Raw genomic sequence first — 25,459 nt, 5'->3', positions numbered from 1 at the left:
TCGTCTTACCAGTTTAGATTTTTACAAAAAGTAAAATAATATTTATAATGTGTGTGTGTGTGTGTGTGTATGCATTTAAAAAAAAAAAGTTTATTTAAAAAATATTAATCATACTAGTACTATTTTTTTTTACTAATACTACCTACTACTACTGCTACTACTACTAATACTACTACTATTAAATACAGTATATACATTATAATAAAAACATTACAAATCATTGCACATTATCATTTGCACACAATGCTATTACACATATATCCACCAGATGGCGACAATGTCTTAACATGCCCGCTGCCTATTAACGTCCTCTCTGGGGCATATGACCCTGGGGTGCCAGATAACTTTATTTATTAATTATACATTTAGCTGCAACAAAGTGGTCCACCCCATAACCAATGTGCATCAGCAATAAAACATATTTTACATTTAAGCAAATATGTCACTGAATCTGTAATGTCATACTAATCGTATGTTTGCATTAAAGGTAAAAAAACCAACAAAAAAACAGGTTAATTTGAAGATATATTTTTGTGAGAAAATTAAGATGCATAATGAAATGTTGTAAGTGCTGCCTTCATCCTGTCCTTTGACACAGTAATGACTAATGTCTGTGGTCAGCTGTAAGTTTCCATTCACAGAGGTTTGAAGCAAAGTCCTCTCAATCTGAACCATTAAATAAAATTCTGACTCTTATTGGACCTTTGCACATTTTCAGTTTAATCTTCAGCTACGTTTGTGGTTGTTTAAACCAAAGACACAAAGAGGCAAAGGGCAATTCTGTCGAAAATGCTTTTATTTATCTATCTACATTATTACTATAAATACAATATTGCTGAACATGTTTTTGTTGTTAATATTATTACAAACCTTTTTTTTAAACAGCACAAGTCTTAAATGCAAAGGGAATTTGGGTATTAAGGCGCACACTACAAAGGTAACATCTTTGTCACCAACATACTGCATCTGGTTCCATGACAAAACAAAGACTTGTGTAAAATGTTTTTGTGGGACACAGTAGTTTTTCTTCTCCTTAAAGGCACAGGTTTCATTGGCTTTTGACTTAAGCACACACTTCAAAAAAGGCCAACACACCCTGTTAAAATGTGTCAAAAAGAAAGGACTTGGCGTTCTCATTCAAGGACACCAAATCTAGTTTGAAACATGAAAAAACACAAATAATGTTTAAAATAACAATTTAAAAAAAACTATTGGACACTTTGGCATTGTTTCTACTTTGTTACTCTTGAGACTACTTAGACCACATGTAATAATGAAACGAAATTGCATCAACAATATATTAAGAGTATCTCTTTCGTCTTCACAACGTATGTAATGCATATATTAAATATATCCTAACTTTATCAAATAACATCATACAAAAACATGTCAATATGTTGTTTTTATCCTTTTTATGCTGGATTGAGATTGAGCCAACAACTGAATGCACCCTGAACACAGGCATATGTCTTTTCTGCTGTAAAAGGCACCTTGGTATTGTTATATTTTAGGTGTTCAATAAAGCAGCTTGTCTTATGTTATAAAAGTTTGGGCCTGTAGGATGACTATGCATTTTCATGCGAGGTATTGCTTTAGTTATCCAAAGCCCATTATTAATCTTCTTTACTTAGTTCAAAGTGCTGCCAACCTTTTCTCTTCACTTTTTCTACAGATGAAACTATATCTTAAACAAGAAGACCCTGAACACAGTCCAGTATATACAAGTTAATATGGTATATGTCATAATGACATAAATGCAGTTTCATATGTCTTCTTTTCATATAGAAATGGCACTCTGTCATCTCTTATAAATATATTGAAGTGCACCCAGAGCAAGCACATGAGGACAGAAAGTAAGAGAGGTCCTGGGAAAGAAATCTGATTGAACAAATCGGAGTGTTGAGAAGATTTGCAGCCGTGCTTCTGCTGGTATAGGCCTAATGCATAGCAGTCTGCAGATGTCTACAGATGTCAGTTGAAATGGAGTGTTTATCAAAATGGTGCCATGTTCTCCAGCCCTCAGTCTCATCTATTTCTGTCCAAATTTGTTCACTTTTCAAAAGTTGAAAACTTCTCAAAACAGTAATAAAACACATAATAAACATATATGTTCAGTCTTAAACTACTGCCAACACAGTTTCTGAGGATGGAACTTTTCTCCATAGACCTGACTTGAAAACCTTCTCATTTTTCCTCATGAAATTCATCTTAAAATATTACTCCGCTGGCGACAGACCACATATTTCATAAAAGAAAGCATGCACACAAAATGCTAGTAAAGATAAAATACTTAAAACCTTCATTAAAAATATAAAAACAAAGGGCAAAAAGTAAATAAACCAAAAAGTACCACACACATTCTAAGCAGACACCTTCAGCCAATGTGGAGGGCTAATATCACCAGCAAAAAGCATTGGCTAACATAATTAATACTCAAAACAACAAATACTAATAAACATTGTCTTTCAATAGTCTTCAATGGTGCTCGGTTATGTCAGTAGTTTGACAAGTTACTTCTTTTGCATCCTTTTTTGTCACAAGGTTTTGACAAACCACATATCTTAAATGTAAATAGAAAACTATGAATAAGACTTAAATATCTTTCTTTTCTTCATAAATAGGCTACGTGATGTACCTTCAAAGTAGTTGTTGCTACAACAACAAAGTTAAAAATGTATTTTGTGTAGATGTTGGTTTCTTTGAAAGGAATGTTGTCAAAACTTTGAACAGTAATGTTTCATAGCTTCATAGCATAGTGGAGGCTGTCCAAAACCGATATCAGCCTGAAATGAATTCACTGTCTTTATGTAAAAGCATTTCTATGACATTTTAGAACACTTGGAGTTTATGTCCAAATTTAGTTGCTGAGACAGATGTTTCTTGGCCATTTTGATGCATAGTTCAATATGTTTGATACACATCATGAAGAGGCAACTGGAAGGCAGTGGCTGGGAAAGCCTGGGGCACTGCGTAACCTGCGTAAGCTCCTCCATAAGCTGCTGCCATAGCTGCGTTTTTCTGCAGGGCGGCCAGCGCAGCGGTGTTGGCGGCATAGTTTGTAATTGGCACATAACCTGCTCCATAGAGACTGTTGGCAGTTGGAATACGCTGCATATTGGGGGCCATGGCATACACGGGTGTGATTGGACGACCCTGGCAAAGAAAAGGATAAAAAAAGAAATGGTTATGGTATTTCACTCACCTGAACAATAAGCCTCTCAAATCAAATATGAGGGTATGTGATAATGTGCACCTGAAATGGCGGAGGGGTGGAGACAGAGGGGAGCACGGTGGTGGCGGCGGGCGTGCTGTTATGCTCTGGGTGCTGGATGGTCAGAGGGTTAATGATGTGCTCCACAGAGTGGACCTTCGTCTCCTCCATCAGTTTGGCAGCAGGAGCACCACTGAACACCTGGTACTGTCCACCAAGAGTTGGCAACGCCACTGGACAGAAAAAAACACCAACATGGGCACGGGCAACCCAAAAATAATACGCATGCACACAGACTGCAATTATGAAGCTAATCATAACGCTAATGCTAAAAGAAAGCATACATACAAGAGTAAAGCGAGATGCCAAAGGAAAGAGGTTAGTGAGAGAGAGAGTGTGATTTGGATTAAAATGCTGTTAAACTGTGGATTAACCCCAAAGCCTCAACACAAGCACATACAAACACAGAGACACACACAGGCATTGTTGTACAGAGAAAAAAGTCTTTTGAGTAGGCCTGTCACTATAATTACTATATCACCTTATCGTTCAGTACTTCCAACATTTATCAAGGGTATTTTGTCTTATGATTTGAGCTCTAGAGTGTTGGATAAATAACTTCTGTGCCTCATTACAGATACAGAGTATGTAAGTGTTGCGGTCTGTTTATGTATGTATGTGTGCATCTATTGCGGCTCATATTTTTTAACAATATACTTAATTTAGAATACTTTTTTTTAGAATTCTGCTTTATGATTTGGTTTCAATATTATCGTTTATCATCTATATTTAGTTAAACAATAAATTACACTTGAAAATTTGATATCGTGACAGGCCAACTTTTGAGTAAGATGCAGATCCTATGATTCCACACACACTACAACCAAGCACCAAGGGAAGTAGGTTCAAATAGTAAATATTTTATAGTAAATCCACAATATAATGTCTGTTACATACAATGTCTCAAATTTAACAATGACACAGACTACTTTAAAATTAAATTACCTCTTGTGAGCTTTTAGCCATGTTAGAACGTTATCTCATCAAAAACATACCTGGAGTTGTGTTTTCGAACGCCGTGTTTTCAATTTCAGAAAAGAACTCAGCCTAAATGTGCAATATTTTGTGTGTTAAACTTATGACTGAAACCAAACCCAACTAAAGGTATGTTTTTGATGAGGAAACAATATAATATCATGTAACTTAATTAAGTTAAATCAAGACAATCATGAGGTGTACTTTTCTGAATTTACAATATAAAATTGGGAACAAAATTATAAAACCACAACAATTATTTTCTGCTGATTAAGTTAAATTTGAGGACATCATAGTACAATGTAATATAAATGTTGGCATGCAAACAGCAGTAAGTTATTCAAACCAGAGATGTAAGAAGTAGACAGAGAGGACAGTATCAGGAGTATGTGCCAGGGCATAACTTAGGGCTATCTCACTGACTTGTGCCAGGCTTGATGCCAACTGGGTTGACAGAGGCTGCGAGCTCCAGAGTGGGCACCAGCTCATAAGGCTTTTCGGTCTGCTTGGTCTTGCCCTCATGGTAGCGGCTGTAGATGCCACGACCAGCAGAGTAACCCCCCAGGTATGAGCCGCGCGGTCCAGGGGTACGGTTACCTGAAGTAGCACGACCACGCCCTCTCACAGTACCTGCTTAAAATACAGGAGTCACATGACAAGGGGATGGGATTTAGGGCTGTCACTAAGGAAGAATACTGAGCTGCGTGTCCTTTCTTATCAAAATACAAGTCAAAGCTATAACTGAACCTAAATGTCTGTTTTTGGGGTGAATCTTTATTGGTCCTTTATTATAAAAAACTGACTCTTGTGAGCTTTCAACCATGTTATAATGTTGTTACCTCATCAAAAACATACCCGGAGTTGAGTTTTGTTTCTTTCATTTATCGTTTAGTAACCCTTAATTACTAGTCTGTCTAGATCTCCAAAGCTCAAAATGCTCTGTTTCACCTTGTGATGTCATGAAATCATCCACATGATTCTAGTGAAGTGTGTGGAGTTTAAAAATACAGTGGAACATTTCCTGTTTTACCACATGACATCAAAGGTTTTCTGTTTGAGAGAAGAACACAGTCTAAATATACAGGATACATATGTCAAAGAAACAAAACACAACTCCAGGGATGTTTTTGATGAGGAAACAACATTATAACATAGATAAGAAAATAGCGCAATATGGGCAGTTTAATTTGTCCTGTTTAATATATTTTCCTTTTTTTTTCTCTGCATTGTCCCGGCAAAGAATGGAGGAGACAGTACAGCAGTAAGAATGGTGTTAGAAATGTATAGTCGCTCATATGGTAGAAAAGCTCATTGTTCATTAAAGGCAATGAAAAGTAAGGATGTGAAAAATTACCATTGTTTTGTATCAGTGGGAATCCTTTAAAGAGAAAACAAAATGATTGTTCAAGATTTTCCTATTACCCGAAGACCACACATGTAATCAGTTATTAAAAGACAATGACAATTCATCATTCATTAGTCCATCAACATCTCACTTTCTTCAATAAAACTTATCTATGATTTACTATGCATGTAATGGTATTTGAGCAATAATTAGAGTAATAATTACATCTAATGATCAGAAAGAGAGTAACAATTAAGAAACCTTACCTTTGACAAAGTAGTCCCTGTTGGGCCCAATCAAGGTGCTATAGGGGTATCCGTAATAGGCTAGAGTGTAGGGGTCACACTGGTACACGTAGCTCTGTGGAGTTGCCTCTGGGGTAGTAGTGGAGGACGCTCCCTTAGATGCTTTCTGTCTGGAGTACTGCTCCTTATCCACTGGTTTGGCTAGAGTCACTTCTATGCAGGAGCCCTCCACCTCTGTGCCATTCAGGTGGTCCATGGCCTGAACAGCGTCATCGCGGGACGTGAAATGGACAAAGGCATAGTCACGGATTTTCTTAACCCGCTCCACACAGCCTGGATTCCACTGGCTAAACACCTGAGAATAAAAAACATTTAACTTCATGAATATGAACTATAAATCTGCTGTATGCACTGTAGCGTGTGAGTAAATATGGGTATGTCACCTGTCTGATTGTCTCCTCACTGGTCTCCATCATCAGATTCCTGACATAGAGGATCTTCACTGTCTCCATGACGTCCTCGTCCACATCAATTTCAGGCTCCGCCCAGTCCACGGCGATCTGATGACCCCACAGCTGGATGCGTCCAGGCATCAGCTTCCTGCGCGCCATGGCAGCTGCACGGTGGGACTCATACTCAACAAAGGCAAAGCCACGATTCTTCATTTTATCTGCAGCACTGGCATAAACTATGACATCCAGAACACCTTCAGTCACCTTGGAGACCTCCTCCAGGATCTCCTCACGCTTTTTGGTCTTGGGGATGCCGCCGATGAAAAGCCGGCAGTTGTCCACTGAGGAGCAGACACCAAGTAGCCGCCCAGGTCTCACTTCGTAGTTGTTCAGCTCCCGTACAGCTCGCTTGGCTTCATGTTTTTCTGTGTACATCACAAATGCATAGCCACGGTTCTTTCCATCGAAGTCCATCATTAGACGCATCTCATAGATGCGCCCCACAGACTCAAAGACGGGCACCAGCTCGTCTTCATAAACGTCTCGTGGGATCTTGCCCACAAAAATTTCACAGCCCCGTGGAGGAGAGGGACCGTTCCAGCCGGGTGGGGGGCCATATTTTCGCTGTCCATTTTCTTGGACCATGGTGTAGCCAGTGCGCTCCATCAGGGCTAATAAAGCAGCTTCATTGTGTGCACCTGCCACACCTTCAGGAACGCTCATGTGCCCATGGGGCGAGCTGTGAGATGAGCTGGAGGCTTTGGAGGGTTTGGACAGAGATGAGTTACTGCTCATGGCTGAAGAAGAAGCTGAATCTTCTGCAGTCATTCTGACAGGACCATTCGATTCTGAGCCTGGAAAACAAAAAGTATAACATTAGACCTATGCATAATACAGAACATTTTCATCTTAATACCTATTAATTTTAAATACTTCTCAAATATAGACAGAGATCATATGGTCTGGATATGAGCATACAAATAGTGCATCTATAAACCTCTTTATCGGAGAGTTTACAACCTTGTTTTGCAGTTTCTCTGATTTCATGCTGACCTCTGACACCTGTGAGCGGCGATGAAAGGCTGTAAACCCTGAAAACACTAGATCAAGGTTCACTTAGGACTTGGTCATACGCCCAATAAAAGTCTACAAAGAGATTGGTATAACAAGACAAAAGTGTTTCTACTGACAGTGACAAAACACACTTAGTTATTGAGTCCTGATAAAAATGTGTCTTAACTAACCTAAAGGCGTAAAGAAAAGCTGTACAAAGCTGAAGGACACTGGTTTTCAGTGCAAAAAATCTTTAAAACTAAAGATCAGTCCATGCTTGACGAGTAATAGGAGTGCGTCACAAGATTGCACGATGGAGATACTGTAGGTGAGGACACTACAAAGCCACGCCGTCATGGTAACGCTCACTCTCATTCACCCTGACCCAATATCCCACCCTCCACTCCAAACACAGCACAAACACTCACGCAGCACTACACGGCACTAAACTATGAAGCGTTTAGATTACAGAGTTCACCAAACTTGATCATTTCTCATATAGAAGTAAATTAAAAAAGTGAGTTAAATTAAATTTTAATTCCTTGAAAACCATGGAAAATTATGCAAAGCAACAGCACTTCCTTGATGCAGTTAAGGCTGTGTTGACACACACACCTCGACCTTACATAACACGCTTTACTAGGTGAATAAATAAGTAATCGATTATACAATAAAATAGCTACATATACTTTGAATGATGTTTGAAAACTTTGAGTAATAGTAATGTAATATGTTTGTACTTTGAATCACAAGAACACATTATTGCTACAAAGAAATATATTTCTATGTAGCAGCACAGTGTGTTTTGCAGCTCAGTCCATTCTTAGTTTGTTTCTTTTGACTACATTTCTTATCTCAGTCTTATCTGGCAACACTGATGACAAAGGGAGGACAAAATTCACCCTGGGAGTTCTGCCCAGTGATAACAAGAGCCTTTTTACTCCAGACTTTAAGGTTAGACCTCTGTTCCGACTGTCCTGACTGTCTTGCTGTATTGATGAGTTAAATAAGTTAACAACATATCATCAAAAGGTATTCTCTGTTGATTGCATCAGAGTCTGCTGCTGTGTGTGTGTGTGATTTAAATTTATCACATTGTCAGGACCCAAATCTGTATACATGCTCAGTCATGGGAACCTGTTTCTCTCATGAGGACAAAAACAAGTCCTTATAGACAAAATGAAGGTGGGAATTTGAAAGTTTGCTATAACCTGGTTAAAACATATTACCTCTTTGTGTAGATGAATGTTTTATGTGTATTGTCGCTGATAAATAAACAAATAAACTAAACTAAATCATTTATAATTAGATCAACAACCTGATTTAAAGTTCAGATTAAAAAAGATAAAAATTAGAGTTGGTAGTAGCAATGGTCAAGGTTAGGATCTGTCTCCAGGAAATGACTGTCAATGCTATGTTCCTGTAAGACGTGTAAATCCAAAGTGTATTTGTGTGTGTGTGCATGTGTGTGTGTTTGTGTGTGTGCAGTGAAGAGAAGGAAACCTGAGGCAGTGGCAGCAGGTAGATGATTAACTTTGACCGGCACTGCTTTAAGTCACATCACACTGACGGGATTAACACACAATGTCTTTATGCAAAAAGTCATCAACAACACAATAACATTACTACGCCTCAAATCTGTGACAGGAGAGGCAGGTAAAGGTCAAAGGTTATAAAATGACACTGCACAGTAGAATAGGTAACCAGCAGGTCAATCTGAGGGTTAAAATGTGTCTAAGATCGCACATAACCTTGTGTTTATGATTGACGAAGGCACCTGATTCTCTTTGTATTAACAGTATATGAGATGGAATTTTTTACAAGCAGAGTAAAAGCTTCCTCAATGTTTTCTATAAGCAATAGTTTCTAAGGTGCTGCCTTAGCTTCCTGTTTCTCCAATAAGAATGACCTTTTGGTTAACTAAGATGTCTTATGTCTACAATGAAAAGGATAACTAAGCTATGCTATGCTAACTTTCACTTTATTCCTGCAGTCTTTCTGATAAGTTATAGACAACGGTTGATGAAGGTTATACACTTCCTTTTCTATTTGACAATGATTTACAATTCAGCAAAAACATTTCAACTCATTTCAAGACTTTAGTTTCATACAAAAAGTTAGAACTGATTAAAAACAACTCTCACAGATATAACTAGTAAGATTTCTTGACACCAAACTGCAAAATAACAATGGAGCCAATAAAACCACAAAAACACAGGGAAGTGAGACTGAAACAGAGCCTAGAGCCTGAGAAATGCTGTGCTGGAGAGCTGGTGGTAGAGAGGAAAGAGGAAGAGCATAGTTACCTCAGCTTCTCAGTCTGCTGCGCTGCCGGCTGCCTGAGTGTGGGCCCACCTCCATGAGAGACAGGTACAGCAGGGCACAGAGCTGGGCCTGCCTCCTCTGCACCACACACACACACACACACACGCACTCACATGAGAGGGCGGGCACTATACAGGTAGCTCTATACGCCTCCTTTTCTCTCTAACTACCACTGGATAACACTGTAGATGTGACTCAAACTACTGCAGTTTTAGTTATTGACAGTAGTGGAAGAAGTACTACATTTTGTTACTTAAGTGAAATGCATCAGCTTCAAAATCTACTGAAGTAAAGTACAGATACCTTAAGAATATACTCAAGTACACTACTTTTACTTTGTTACTTTCCACCACTTGTTATTAATAGGCTTGTCAAGATAACTACTTTTGAAGTAGGATTTATTGTTACAGAAAAATATCCAGATAAATGATATCTCTGTTTGCCTGCTTCTCTCTCTAACTACCACTGGATATCGCTGTAGATGTGATTCAGCAATGGTGGAAGAAGTACTCAATTTGCTACTTAAGTAAAAGCACAAATACTGAAATACTAAAATACTAGTAAGTAAAAGTATCACATGAAAAAAAAAATCTACTTAGTAAAGTAGTGAAGTATTTCAAAAGTAGTTAAAGAGTAAAAAATAAAAGTATTTCATGCAGATTTTGAGATTAGATGCTAACTTGGACCCCTGGGAGGATCCAATAAATAAATAAATCTAATAAAGCTTAAATAGAGATTTTAATAAAGATTTGTGCTGAATTTTGTTCAACAGAAACAACCAATTTTTTTCTAGCTGTTTTTATTTGTTTATTTGTGTTTCCTTAAACTGTGGATGCGTTAAAATGGAATTAAAAAATAAATAAAATGAGGAATTTACCCTATTTTTTTTCAGCAGGTCTCACACTATCGTTACAAAAAACTTTTACTTTTCAGCCTTGTTAAAAAAGTAATGGAGTAGAAAGTACAGATACCTACTTCTAAAATGTCTTGAAGTGAAAGTAAAAAGTATCAAATTTAAAATTTACTGAAGTACAGATACCTAAAATGTATACTTAAGTACAGTACTGTACAACTTTTACTTTGCTGCTTTACACCAGGCCTGTCACGATAACTAACTTTGAAGTAGGATTTATTGCTACAGAAAAAATATCCAGATAACGATAATTTTGAAACTGCTTAATACCACTGACACAATAACCCCAAAGCAGGACTATTCCAGTGTTTTTTCTAAATTAACCTGATTGTAAAAATGTGGTCAGCAATAAATTACAGGCACAGTTAAATACTTTAGTAGTTAATTCTAGTATCTATAAAGTGTCATATACGTTAATTATTCAACCAACTACAGCTCAAATGTTATCATAGAGGCTTAATACTACAAAAAAGTAATTAAAAACAAAAAAAAACATCATATATTGAACAATATAGTCAATACAGTAATTATTGTGACAGGCCTAGTTACTATCACTCCAAACCAGCAGGTACCAACAGTGACACTCATTACATTTCACATGGGAAAAGTATAGCTGTTGTGTATTTTGTTTAGTCTTAATAATGTATGTTTTTAAAGAGGTTTTAAAAATACAAGTTGTCTTGTCAGCACATGAAGCATATGTGGTTTTGAGCTACAAGTGCACCTTTACCCGGCGTGGCTTAACTTAAGCAAACATCACACACCTTTTTGGACAGTCAAGAGAGTAGAAAGAGAGAGAGAATGTAAAGCAAAACTCACTTCCAGTTTGAAAATCCTAAAAGTCTACCACACAAGAAACGCGGCCGATGGGGTAAAGGGGGCAGAGTTAAAGTGTCGGCATGTGTTCACGGACATTTGTTCAGCTGCAAATCAAAACTGGTCCCACTTTGAGAGGACACAAAACCCGCAGAGGAAGGTTAGCACAAGAACCAACGGAGACAAAGAGGATAGATTAACATCTCAGAAAGAAATTGATAACATATCAGTTATAAAACTGAGTAATGAATAAAATACTTGTTTTAAGGTGAGTCATGAGGTGTGGTGTGATATTAGGTAGCATATGGAATCACTGCAATATTAGGATCTTTGGGTTTGTGGGACATTTGAATAAAATGTACTTCTTACTGTTACTGATGAAATGAAAGAACAATTCACTTAAAGTAATCACGTAAGACCATTTAGGACTCAGAAGAGCCTGTTCTGGTCAGTGCACAATGGGGTAATCAAAGGTCAGTCGTTCAGGTCAATGGTTAACAGAGAAACTCACCAAGAGGGCAACAATAGGCCAACCATATTTACTTAACTAAGTTTATTAATCATCCAACAAGCTTCAGGATGCAGCCGCAAACCTGTGGATCAAGGGTTAAGATGTAAGAAATTATAATGGTCTGTATAAGACAGAAACATGAAGGAGAGCTTATATGAGCGGTAGATGAAAGTGTGGATACTGCCATTTTGTGCTAATGAAGGAATTTAAACACCCCATGACTACAATCTTTAATGTTTCCTTTAAATAATGATCATCGTGGCTCACATTTAATGAGGTTACCTGCCACTGTGTGGGTCTGTTAAGTCTGAAACCTGGCACAAACGGAAAAAAAATAGAAGAAGTTTCAAGAATGAAGCAGGAAGAAAATCTGAAATAAAACTTGTTTAATCAGTATGAGGTACTGGGCACTCATCTCTCTGTATAAGTCAATGAGTAGTGTGTCACAAGACCACAAGTGCAGTTGTTTATTTCTATAGAGAGATATGACACGGAGAGGCTCTCCGCAGTGTTCAGCCTCACGCTGGTCTTCCTGGAAGCAACTCTTCCCAAAAACTACACCTTTTCCCCCTTTACTGAAGTGCCATTTCTGAGATATATTGATACAACAGCATCTTGCCTCATTTACCCTAAACACAAAAACTATGTTAGTATCATTTGCTGGCTGAATAAAAAACAATTATGGGATAAATCTATAAATGTGAGGATGTCCACTGTCAGCAGACACATTTTGCCTATTGTTCCTAATTATCTCTTCTCCTTTTCCTTTCACTGGTATCTTTTTATAATTTTTTTAAAATGTTGCTTTACCTGTCACCCTCATTCCTGCAGTTCACTCATGCTCAAAGCAGAGCAGTGCAGTGGGGAGGAGGTGGGCACAGAGGGGTCGTAGGGGACAGAGGAGGGGGTTCAGCTGAGAAAAGCCCAATGGATAAGAGCACAAGAGGATAATAACTACTGTGTTCCTGGTACCATCTCTTTGGGCCTTCCTCAGGAAAACAAAGTGGAATGAGGATAGTGTCAGGTCAGTTACAGTAACATCACAAGATGATGAGTACACTTGTTTTACAAGGCTCTGCATCAAGCCCACGCGTCAACTCAAAGCATAGGGGCCAGAGACTCAAAACAATAACATTTTAACGAAGATTAGGATAACAAGGGTCATAACAAAATTATTCAACAGTGCGAATCGCTGCTCAGCACAGAAACTTCAACTCCTTAACACATTTGTTCTGGTAAAGCAGGGAGGGCTGAAAATGTCAAATGCCACCGCACATTGCCACATGGCTGAAAAATATCTTATAATTTCTAATCAGAAGAGCCGCTTTAGCTGGAGCACTAGCTCAAAGGAGCTTTACTTGCCTCGGCAAACACATTCCTCAGGCTAATCAGCTAGCCTGTTCAAGGCCATGGTAGACATTGTTTCACTGACGCTGCCAGCGTCACAGACTCGTGACAGACTCTTAGTGGCCCTCTGTCTCTGGGAGATTGAATGAAGAAAGCACAAAGGTGTGTAGGGTACTTCATTTATGAAAATCATACCACAAAAGCACATTACACTGCCTATATTGGCTAACACAACACCAGACAAGGCAAATATCAACCCACCCTGTTGATTAACACACAATAACCACACTCTTATGCACATCTCTTTTGTTTAAGCAACACACAAAATGAAATGCTTTGGAAATATCAAGTGAAATGATTTCTGTTTCCATAACATCACACAAATAAGGCTCATTTTTACAGGGTTTAAAGTCCACACATTATATGATGGGTGTCCCGGAAGTCAATAAAGTAATTGTCCCGACCATGCACGTAGTCACTGAAGTATTTTTATCCCCCACCTTAAGCTCACACTTGTACACACTCACCAACGTCATGCCACTCTACTGGTTACACTGGTTTCACCCACAAGGTCAAGGCTTCCAATCACACTAAGAAAACTGTGTCCATTTATGGCTCGACAAAGTGGTGAAACAGGCAGGGCAGCCCAGAACCATACAGGAGATTGAAAGCATGATAGATTAGGGCGGTGAGTAAAGGTAGTGAAGACTCCAGTCTATTCAACAGATCTGTTGAGGAGTATGAAAGGCTGTCAGCACGTCACAGTACCTGTCTCCCAAACTGAGCCGTGCGGATCAGGCAGGCGCGGAGTCCTGGTCTTTGGAGTCACGTCGCTCATTCACACCGGTGTCAGATACTGTGGTCCATTCACTTTTTCACAGGTGCGGATGGGCAGTGGTGGCAGGGCAGTCTCCTTCTCTGGCTGTGGAGAGTAGAGGTAAGAAAAGGTGCTTTAGTATTTACTTATGCTACATGGCCTGTGCACAGAGGTGGGGCTTTACACAGGTACCTCCACCCACCACCACCTCCTCCTGCCCTCTCCTTTTCCAAGTGATAAGGAAAAACTCAAGGGAAAGGTAAGGGAGGAAAGGCCACAAGGTATAACTCAGGACTAAATATGTGAATACTTAACTACTTTTTTTTTATTATTTAATATTAGCATTTATATTTTTGGACTTTGTTATGATGTTATATTGTGATGTGTGAGCTACTGTGTCCAAATAATTCCCTTAGGGATCAATAAAGTTTGTCTAAGTCTACAGCCAGCAAAGTGGGAATGTAGATCATGAAAAAAAACATAAATTTGCTGAAGCAGAGGTAGTACTAAAGTGCAGGGAGTACCATATATAAGTTGGTGTTTATAGGATAAATAATTCCTGCCATTTCAAAACACTTCTGAATTATTAGTTCAAGTTTCACCTCAATTAGAAAAAAAATTTATGACTTCTTTTCTGTTTTATTTTCTTGTGCGCCTATGTTCTTGTAAATAGTAAAGTTTTAATTTTTACTTTTTTTACTATATGAAAATGGGCAATGATGCTATAATGGTGAAAAGCACCTTTAAGGGACTCTGACTGCTTATTTCATGCATCTAGAGAAATAGAAAATACAACTTAAGAAAAAGGGAAAGATATTATATTTGAACTGGAAGAATTTGTGTACAATATTAGTTCTTTCCGAAAAAAAAATAAATATATAAAATAAAATAAATAAATAAATATTAGTTGTTACCAAAGTACACACAGACATGTACAAAAAAAAACTGTCTGCAAAGGTTTTATATTTCCATTATTCTTAGGCAGAAGCTTTTGGGGGCTACAAGAGCTGCACAATTACTTAAACAGTTTAATTAAACCACAAATCATAATTATTAATGCACTCTGACCTTTAACCTGTAGAGGAAAAAAGTTACTTATTAGCAAAGCTTTGTGATAATAAAATAATATAGCTGCTGAGTGGCTTTACGACAAGTTTAATGGGAAACTTAAATGATACAGAACTGATCTGAATAGGTTTTACAATTTTGAGTGACTGTCTGCAAAGGTTTTATATTTCCTTCATTCTGTTGCAGAAGCTTTGGGGGCAGGGAAATCAGTGTCAGTTCTTGTGACAATGCAAGGAAGTGTGCTTAACCTCAAACAACCCTAAAAACAGAACGACATCTATGCTCTTATCACGGGGGGCGTCACAGTCTCCACCAAAAACAGTCTACAAGCAACACATTAACCAACCAATGTTAATGAAGGACATGTAATCACTGATTCTTAAGATTTTGGCAGCGCTCACAATCTGCTGTAAGGAGAGACAGTCCAGAGTCCACGGATGGAGGGAGACTTGTGTAAAATGTGAAGGCCATAGAGGGTTGTAAAGCTTATAAAAGGAGGGACTTTATTGCTCTATGCACCAAAAGAGAAGAGTGGTGACAAAACTGTATCAGAATTTTGTCCAAAAAGAGAGATTATGACAAGAGATATTAAAACAGATGACATTAATACTATACTTATACTTTATACTTAGACAAACTTTATTGATCCACAAGGACACAGTAGCTCATCACAACATAGTGACAAATAAATCTGCAAAAATAGCAAGACTAGTGTCAAATAAGGTATAAAATTGTATGTACATGTAAAAATAAAAGTATAGAAATATAGTAAACACAAAATAAACCTTATACAGTATAAAAGATGTGGGTTGGAGGAGAAGCTGCTTTATTTAAAACATTTGTGATGATTTAGGTCATAATTTAATCATAATTATTCTTCCATTGTGACCTTTAACCTGAACAGAAAAAAAGTTATTTATTAGCAATACTTGATGACAGGAAAATAATGTAGCAAAGACTGTCTTCACCACAGGTTTAATGGGAAAATAAAACTGAAATCATGCAGAACTGAACTGAGTATTGGTGCAGAAATTGTAATCATGACTAGAACTTCATTGATAGAACAGCCTTTATATAACATAACATGCAATTGAGATATTATAGTTAAGTAGTCAAGTAGTTTTTATTGTAAACATGTAGGTAGTTTTGATGTCAGGTACAACAATACAAGGCAAAGGAATTATAATTGGTCTCTAAACACATTCTGTGCCTACAAAAAAGTACAAAGCATATTTGAGCTGTTTCTCTCTCCTACCATTCAGTTCCACACAGTTCTCATGTGTTGAAAATACTCCCAACAAGCAGCAGGTTATGAGTCAAAACCATGTCATTGAAATGTGACTTAAAAAGCATTGCCTGTTGCATTTAAACACATCACACACAAACTGGATTCCAAGGAGCATTCTTTCAAAATCAAAACAAAAACTAAAACACACACAAAGTGAAACCTAATTGTGCCTGGAATTCTAAGAATCAGATTTCACAGATTTTTTTTAGGACTTTCAAAATTATCCACAGACAGAAGGCACCACAAAGTCAACTAGGTGTGTCACAATAAATGCTATATCAACTTATCATTCAATAGAAATAATAATTTTTGGAAGTCAACATTTACTTTTTCTTTGTACTTGTGGGAACATTTTGGTTATTTGACCTGTAGAGGGTTGAAGAAACAACTTAATGACTCATTACTTTTTTTGTCTTTGAGTGTCTTGAAAAGCGCTATATAAGTAAAATGTATTATTATTATTTATGTATTATTTTAGATACAAACTAAATACATAAGTGTTGCATTCTGTTATGTATTTATTGCAGCTCATATTTTTAACAGTACTGTACATTAAGAATACTTTTTGTGGATAATTCTTGCTTGAAGTTCTGGTTTCAATATCACCTATATTTAGTTCAAACATATATTGCACTTCAAAATGCATTACTGTGACAGGCCTAAAGTGAACACACACACACGCACTACCCCCACACTCAGCACAAAGACAGACAGAAAAAACACGAATGTCAGATATGGCCTGTGAAAATGCTGATATATTGTAAAAGTTTGCACACTAAGATTTGACTTTTGCCAACCAGGAAATGTCTGGTCCATTCCAGTTCGAACACTTCCTCATTCAAGTGTCACCTCACATCCTGAAGCTGCTGTCAACCAATCTGTGCTTCTGATGAACAAACATGACTCAGCACAATCCCTCCCTCCATTCAAATGCACTAGAGAGTTCAATTTTTTTTTCCCTCTCCATTCTGAAGAAAGAAGTTTCCCCTTTTGCCAAGAAAAGAGGTCAGCTGACACTTTGGTCACATGAGCTGTCACAACCCAATGGCTGAACTACAGAGGTGGAGGGTGGTAACAAAGTACAAGTAGTAAAGTACTGTACTTAAAGAACATTTTTAGGTATCTGTACTTTACTTAAAGGTGCATTGCGTAACTTTTCTGGTGGAGGGTCCGTCACTTGCTTCTCTTCATACAGATGTTATTGCTTTGTCTGAAATGTTTCACAGTATGGCATTAAAATGTTCTATCATCATGAAGACCAAACCATACCAAGTTACCAAGTTACCAAGTTACAGGTCAGATCTGAGGACAGGCGACCTCGCTTACAGTCAGAATGCCTGTTTTTCTGCATTTCTGTATTTAAGTATTTCTGAGTTATAAAACCACCTATAATTGAAAACATATAAGCTAAATCTGTTTAATTTCATAACGAGGAACAGTCAAAACAGAGCAATGACATATCCATAGAAACAAGCAGGTGACGGAAAAGTTACATAGTGCACCTTTAAGTACAGTGTTTCCCATTAAGAGAACAGAATATGAAGTAGTCTAATTTTTGCCCCCACAGTCTTAGAAAAAGCCAAGTAAAATGTATACTTTTTCTTGTTGTTTTATCATAAAAGTATAGTAGTAATTTTATGTAATCTTTAATCATTCATTTTTCGACTAACAGAGGCAACATATTTACTCCAAATTTGTATTCAATAAAATGATCAAGCAACATTTCCCTGTGCCACCATAGTCTCATATAAACCTGTGGGAAACTTTGTAAGTACATTTTAAAGTGCAAACATTTTACTTTTACTTCACTAGGGGCTGGCATCTGTACTTACATTTTTGAACTGGACTGAAAAATTAAAAGTATTTTTCATATGATTTCAGAAGTTACTTTTACCATATTTGTGGTTTATGTGTTTTAAAACTTCTGACTACTTCTCTTGAGCACCCCAGCTATGTGCTTGAATCACAATGAATTTATTGTAATGTACAGAAAATTATGCTCAAACTAATAAAGTTGAAAATTTGTCTTTCAGCAAACAAAAACAAATACTCAAGATTCGATTTTTTCGTATAGAAACTGTTGACCACAATCTATATAATTTTAATCAATATCATTATATTTAACACTTCAACAAATGAACAATACTTGAAAATTTGTGTGAAATACTTTTACTTTTTAGTCTTAAGTACATTTTTAAATGGGTAGTTTTATACTTTTACTTAAGAATTTTTTTTTTTCAGGTGAAACTTTTACTTGAGTAACTTTTTGCCTCTCTAGCTGTAATTTCACTTGCACCATATAACTTTTTGGTTTTGGATCCATCACTGCTTTGCCAGGAATGTTTCACAGTGTGACATTAAACAACTCTACTTTACATTTATGCAACTACAGGTAGTTTTACTGCTCAGAAATACCCAGAAAAACACTGACTGTGAGTGGGGCTGTCTCTCCACAGAGCTGACCTGTAACTTGGTCTGGTTTGGTCTCTGTGAAGATAGAAAGGTTTAATATCATACTCCGAAGCATTCCAGACAAAGTAATAACATCTCTATGGTGAAAAACATTTAATGGACCCTCCAGTAGAAAAGTTAGACTATGCACCTTGAAGTAATAAAACTGTACTTCATCCACCACTGTTGAACAAAACTACAGTCACTGCCAAGGTCAAGAACTAAGAGAGTTATCTAGAAAAAGACTGAACAAAACAGGCTGTCATCATAACTAGAGCTTCACGTCATGTGGTCACTCACCGCTGAACGTCAACGTGATCCCAGCTCACCGCCTGGACTCTCATCAGCATGTGAGAGAGCTTTTAATAACAGCCTAACACAATGGACAAACCACACTTAAATCCACCACCGCTCTGACTGCATGACATAAAACAGCTTTTGAAATCTATTTACGTTTCAATTCATCCAGTCATTATGTTTCTGTTGTATTTAAGATTACAACTATAGATACACAGACAGTGCTGCGTGTTTTCTAATCTGTTATAATGTTGTTTCCATGTCAAAAACACATCTGGATTTGTGTTTTGTTTCATTCACACCTGTTTAACACACAAACCCTGCAAATTTAGGCTGAGTTCGTGTCTCAAACAGAAAACACTTTGTTCCACCTTGTGATGTCATGTGGTAATACAGGAAGTGCTCCACTGTGTCTTTAAACTCCATACACCTTCACTAGAAACATTTGTATAATTTTAAGACCTGGAATTATCAATTTCTGCTGAACAAAAGGTAAAGGGTAATTGTTAACTTGAAAACTACAGGTTCATTACATCACACGGTGAACAGAGCATGTTGAGCTTTGGAGATGTACGCTGACTAATAATAAAGGATTACTCAACATCACATGTGCGAATGAAGCAAAACACAGCCCCAGGTATGTTTTTGAGGGGATAACTACATTCTAACAATTAAAACTCACAAGAGTCAATTTGCTTGTGGTCTTGACTGCATCTGAGTGAAACCACACAGTAAAATAAATATATAAAATTTACATATAATAAATATTTAAATTAAAGATTGACTGCAAACAAAAGCCAGAGCAAGGAATACTATCAAATACAACATGAGCACAAGGCAGAAGAGATGATGAGATGTCTAGAGATACGACTAGAGATTGTGATAATAATAGATATATACAACTTCCAGTATGTGACTTAATACTTTTCATAGATTAAAAGATATTACTTACTAGTTAAAAGGTAAAGGGTCAGCATGGGGTATTTCATTTAGCTCTCCCTGTTTAACCTCTAAAGGGCCCATACTGCGCTATTTTCTGATCTGTTATAATGTTGTTTCCTCATCAAAAACATACAGAGTTCTGTTTTGTTTCATTTACACATTTAACACACAAATCCTGAGGCTGAGTTTTTCACTCAAATAGAAAGTAAGTAAGAAGTATTATACTGTGTTTTTTAAAACTCCATATACTGTTACTAGAATCATTTAGATTATTTCAGCCCTGGAAATGCAAATCTCTACTGAACTAAAGGTAAAAGGAGGTGTTAACTTGAAAGCTATTGCTTCATGACCTCACAATGTGGATCAGAACATTTTGAGCTTTGGAGATGTATGGACTAATAAAAGTGTTCCTCAAACATGTGTGAATGAAACAAAACATAACTCCAGATATGTTTTTGAGGAGGTAACAACAATCTAACATGGCTTAAAGCTCATAAGAATACATTTACAGGATGTTTAACTATGCCTATTCTTATGCTAATTCAATTCAATCTCATTCTCCCTTTACTGAGAATGAATTAACTTCACTGAATAAATCGACAAATCCACATGTGGCTTCACTGACAAACTGAAGTCGTCCACTGTACACGCCTTGTCTCTTGGTCTGGGGTCCACACAACAAGTCCATTGTATGTGGCAGCAGGTATGCGGAGAGGCTTGCCCAAGAACAAGAGTGTTAAAGTGAGCAGACAGGCCGATGTCTTACACAAAAAAAAGTGAAGCTACAAAGATGCATACCAAAATAAGGCACACATAGGAGAGTAAAGCTGAGGACAGTGTCACCAAGCAGAGGAGGAGAGGTTATACAGAGGTCAAGGGTAAGGTGGGAGTGGGGAGGAGGAGCTCAGAGAGAGGGAAGGGGAAAGAGAGGGATAGTGAGGGAAAGAGGGCGGGAGAGATGTTAGCGGGAAAGGGGGAAAGAGGGCAAGAGAGAGAGGGAGGGGGAAAGAGAGATGTTAGAGGGGCATTATTCATACACAGCACCTGTTTTATTATACAGGTAAAGGTACTATATACTGTGTCAAACTAACTGAATAAGAAGACGTACTACTATTGCTAACCGATAGTTATGAAAAATGAAAAATATACTGCATGTTTTTGTCACATGACCAAACCTGAAGGGTGAAACTAGACTAAGAAACTTCAATAGACATTATACAGACTGAGAAAGCAAAAAATCCCTTCTCTTTTGCATCCTTGGTACTGGGCATTTGGCAGATCTGAGGCTGGCTAAAGAGGGAGGAACACGAGGTGCACAAGAGGGAAGAATGCGGCCATTGTGCTTTCCAGGTATGTGTGTGTTTGTGACAACAGTGTGTGTGTGTGTGTGTGTGTGTGTGTGGTTAGATCTAGTTACAGGTGTTTCATAAACAACACAATAGTGCGAACAGCTTCTCCGCTCCCTGTTTCAGCATTAGACTCTCACTTTAGATTCGTGTTGGTACCGGATTAAGCACTTGTTTCACACACCACAATCAATGTGGGCTTCCTCATCTCAAGAATAGGGTGGTCATGTGACTACCATGTGACAAAACCAATACTATGTGTGAGATTTGTGCCTCTGGTGCATTTTCTCTTCCTTATTTATGGAAGTTTTGAAAGAAAATTTAAAAATGATTGAGTCTTTCAACATACAAAAGCAAATTAACTGAGTGTTTTCCATCTTCTTCCAGTTGCCCTTGTTTTAAAAGCATCTTCTATCTGTTCTTTTGGTGCTGGTGAAACTAGAGCAGTCCCAAACAAAACTGATCCCACTAAGGTCACACTGTTTAGTGAAAGAAAAAAATGCTGATATAAATTCCTATCTGTGTTGACTGTCCACTTTTTTGCTAATGTAGGATATAATACAGCAAGTTAAGAGATAAGTAACAGTAAAATATAGTTCCCCTGATAAATGATAAGTGAGAGGTTCTGTAACTTTTGAAGGCACTCAACAATGCAGACCAGCCCCAAACAAAACTGATCTCACTAAGGTCACATGGTTTAGTCACAGAAAAAAATGCTGATATAAATTCCTATCTGTGATGACTGTCCCCTCTTTTGCTACTCTGTGATATGATACAGAGTGTTAAGAGATGAATAACAAAAAAAATTTAAAAGTAAAATAGTAGTTCCACTGCTAAATTCAATGTGCAGTGGCAGCCAGCGTTTTAAAGGTCCTACATTACACCCAAATAGACCCTTGTGAGCTTTAAGTCATGTAATAATGCTGTTACCTTCTCAAAAATTATACCTGGAGGTGTATTTTGTTTCATTGACACATGTTTGAGTAACCCTGTGTTGTTACATCTCCAAAAGCTCAAAATGCTCTGTTCCATTTTCTGATGACATAAAGTGGTAGTTTTCAAGTTAAGTTTTACCTTTAGTTCACTAGAGATGGGCAATTCCAGGGTTGAAATTATTCAAATGATTTGAGCAAAGGTGTGTGGAGTTTAAAAACACAGTGGAGCTGTGGAGTGTTTTCCGTTTGAGCGAAAAACTCAGTCTAAATATATTGAGTTTGTGTGTTAAACATGTATGAATGAAACAAAACAAAACTCCAAGTATGTTTGCGATGAGGAAACAGCATTATAACATCAGAAAACAGCGTAACATGGGCCCTTTAAGACACTCAACAATGCAGACCAATTTGATGAATCACTATCAGACACTGTTATGCATTACTGTTGGCAGTTCTAGAAAATAAGGATTCTGGTCTGACCAGCACATCAACACGCCCATGTTTCACACACCTAGTGCTGCATGGGGCAACTATTTACAGTATTCACAGGTACATGACTGGCAGTTAAGATGAAGGGCAAACACTAATCATTTTTGACATTATTTAACACCAGTCTCTTGCCACTTTTGCTAGTTATTTAGAATGTATTATCACCATTTATAATTTTGCTCTTGTGATATTTTGCTCATAATGATGTGTGAGCTACTGTGTTCAAATAATTTCCCTTGTGGATCAATAAAGTTTGTCCAAGTCCAAGTTCAACTCTGTCTTATTCACATAACTGTAAAATAAAAGACAGATTAAAAGAGTTGTTACTAAGATTTTGCGTTTGCTCTGTGCAAATCTACATCTTTCTTTTAAATAGAAACTCTTTTAATTTCTGATAAATTAGAAGCATTAAACAGTCCATTGAACAATTCACACATACTTCAAAGAACACACATATGCAAGTTTCCTTCAACTCAATCTCATTTGTATAAGAGAAGAAGAACTGTTGCCATGCGTAACCAGTTTGAGCAATCCACACTTCAACAAATTAACACACATGGACAAAATGAGAAGACAGGGCAGCTACACACTCACTGCACACAAATAAACATTGAGTTCCTGTCCTCTAACCTTGTAGTGAAGGTTAGAGCAGTCAGCCGGGTCAACACTGGCCCAGCTGAAGAAATGTCCTTCCAGATACCCACTGAGTTAGTATCAGCAAAGCAAACAAACATCCTAACAGTCAAACAGATAACTTTGGCATGGCAATATTGTTACCTTTTACACAGAGAAAATCCCAAAAGTAAGTGTGTTTTCAGAAAGCTAACCTGTTGGAAGATGGGAAGAGTAGTCGCAAAGTTGTCAACAGTTCAACGCACGGTTCAGGCTAGTCACTTGCTCATCCTCCTCTCCTCTTTTTTCTATTTCCCCGTGAGCTGTCGAACAGGTTCACCTCAGCCTTGTATTTGCTCTCAACGCTTCGCCCACAACTCACTGTTAACCCCCCAGAAAGCCGACTGAAGGCACCTCCAGTTTGTCTGATAGACTGGGAGTGAACAGGTCAAAGTTTCTGTTCTTCTTTTGGTGTTTTTTTCTTTTCTATTTTTTTTGGATAGTGACTCAGATCTTCTGCGTTTGTCCCTGTCCTATGCTCCAGTCACGACAGAACTTGTAGACGCAACAGCGGGAGACAGAGGGGGAGCGCACAAGGTCTCGTGGTGGAGGAGAGTGAAGCAAGGAAGCGTGCAAGGTGCAGGAATACAGCAAAAGACGACAGAAACAAGAAAGAGAGGGAGAGAGAGAGAGAGAAGGAGGGTGGAGGAGGACGCAAAGAGAGGAAGGCCAGAAGTAATTAGTAAGTCTGTACCTGACTCTCACTGACATAAGCCCCGCATTCCTCCAAAGTGAGGAGGGGGGAGAGTTGAAGAGAACAGAGACATAAACACGATAATGATCCCACAGTACACCCACTATTGAACTGAAACGGAAATTTAAAATATGTCCTTACAGCACACCATTGCTAGTCCAACTCCTTTAGTCAAGGTTGAGTGATGAGAAGGAAAAACTTGAGAAATCATTCAAAACTTGCTGACAATCACAAGGCTCTCTTTTCCCCTCTCATACTAGATCCTCCACAGCCGACACAAGCGCTCTGTCTGCTACTGTGTCTCTGTTTCTGGTATACACACTACCTGCTCCTAAAACTCACCAAACCTGAATGGGGCAGCTCAATCCCCCAATTACTCCTCCCTCCTCCTACTTATATCATGCTGGATGAGAATCGCGATCCTCCTGTGGCCTGGGTTAGTCCGAGCCTGTGCTGAATCATGGGAGCGGTATTCCATGAAATGTGTCCATCCCAGAACTTGTAGGAGAAGAAGAACCACCATGCGTCTTTTCCTAACTGTCACAGAATCCAGTTTAACCCCTTGCGTGAATGTGAATGTGCGTAGATCATGATGACTAGCCTACTTGGTGACAGGTGGTGTGAAGAATTCAGTGATGACATATTTGCTGACAGTGGAAAAAACTTGTAAAATATGAAATATGTATAATTGTCAATAAATCAATAAACCTGTCTAAAGGGAAAAAAACAAAAACAAAACTGTATGTTGTTTTTAATACCTGCTGGTCTGCCCACCCAACCCTATACAGCATGGACAATATCATACCTGTTTGATCTTGTTGTGAGGAGTTTCAACAGTACTCTGAACTCCAGCCCCATTCACCATTGTGCAAATAACTGAACACTTTTTAGAGCAAGTGTTTGCCTACCTGGATTCCTCGCAGACAGTAGAGTGGGCGGAGTCTGGTACTTCCTTCTTCCTCGTGTCAGGTGCAGTGTGCCGTGACTGTGACGTCTTTTGCGGCTGCTGGTTATGGAGTTATGGAGGAGAGAGCAGAGGGCTGGTTGTGCATTGGCGAGTAGCAGTAGAAGAGAGCCTTGCCGTATGTCTGTTTTGAGTGCAAACACACATAACAGACACAGATAAAGTCACTGCGCACATCCACACAAAGCAGTGGGGAACTAGCGAGCTGCTGTGTGCATAGGAAACTGAGATTGAGTCAGATGA

At 38.0% G+C, this 25,459-nt stretch overlaps 1 protein-coding gene across 11 annotated transcripts; it reads right to left on the bottom strand.

Annotated features, from left to right (window-relative positions):
* Positions 1 to 778: 778 nt before the first annotated feature.
* On the bottom strand, positions 779 to 25,447 carry rbm47 (RNA binding motif protein 47). Of its 11 annotated transcripts, none has more exons than XM_020930620.2 (8): positions 25,058 to 25,447; positions 14,022 to 14,175; positions 6,280 to 7,142; positions 5,858 to 6,191; positions 5,601 to 5,624; positions 4,670 to 4,879; positions 3,254 to 3,444; positions 779 to 3,153 (listed from the first exon to the last, which is right to left on the bottom strand). In XM_020930620.2, the coding sequence occupies exons 2-8, from the start codon at positions 14,089 to 14,091 to the stop codon at positions 2,902 to 2,904; spliced, it is 1,944 nt and encodes a 647-aa protein (XP_020786279.1). In that variant the 5' UTR covers positions 14,092 to 14,175; positions 25,058 to 25,447; the 3' UTR covers positions 779 to 2,901. The 11 variants fall into 11 exon arrangements, with proteins under 11 accessions (XP_020786279.1, XP_020786278.1, XP_055014349.1 ...); XM_020930619.2 differs by having other exon boundaries at positions 25,161 to 25,447; XM_055158374.1 differs by lacking the exon at positions 25,058 to 25,447 and adding an exon at positions 24,595 to 24,808.
* Between the last annotated feature and the right edge of the window lie 12 nt (positions 25,448 to 25,459).

This window comes from Boleophthalmus pectinirostris, unplaced genomic scaffold (genome assembly GCF_026225935.1).
Source record: "Boleophthalmus pectinirostris isolate CB_2022bp ecotype Guang Dong unplaced genomic scaffold, ASM2622593v1 HiC_scaffold_22, whole genome shotgun sequence".
Classification (NCBI taxonomy): Eukaryota; Metazoa; Chordata; class Actinopteri; order Gobiiformes; family Gobiidae; genus Boleophthalmus; species Boleophthalmus pectinirostris.
The sequence above is the reverse complement of the archived record's forward strand: the minus strand, read 5'-3'. Positions and strand labels throughout refer to the sequence as shown.

What these genes read in the sequence shown, in the direction of transcription:
- rbm47 (XM_020930620.2), bottom strand. Translation starts at nt 14,091, where the DNA reads ATGAGCGACGTGACTCCAAAGACCAGGACTCCGCGCCTGCCTGATCCG. An exon ending in CGGCTCAGTTTGGGAGACAG is followed by an intron (nt 7,143 to 14,021) that starts GTACTGTGACGT and finishes TTTGTTTTCCAG; the next exon opens with GCTCAGAATCGAATGGTCCT. An exon ending in CCACCCCTCCGCCATTTCAG is followed by an intron (nt 3,154 to 3,253) that starts GTGCACATTATC and finishes TTTCTTTGCCAG; the next exon opens with GGTCGTCCAATCACACCCGT.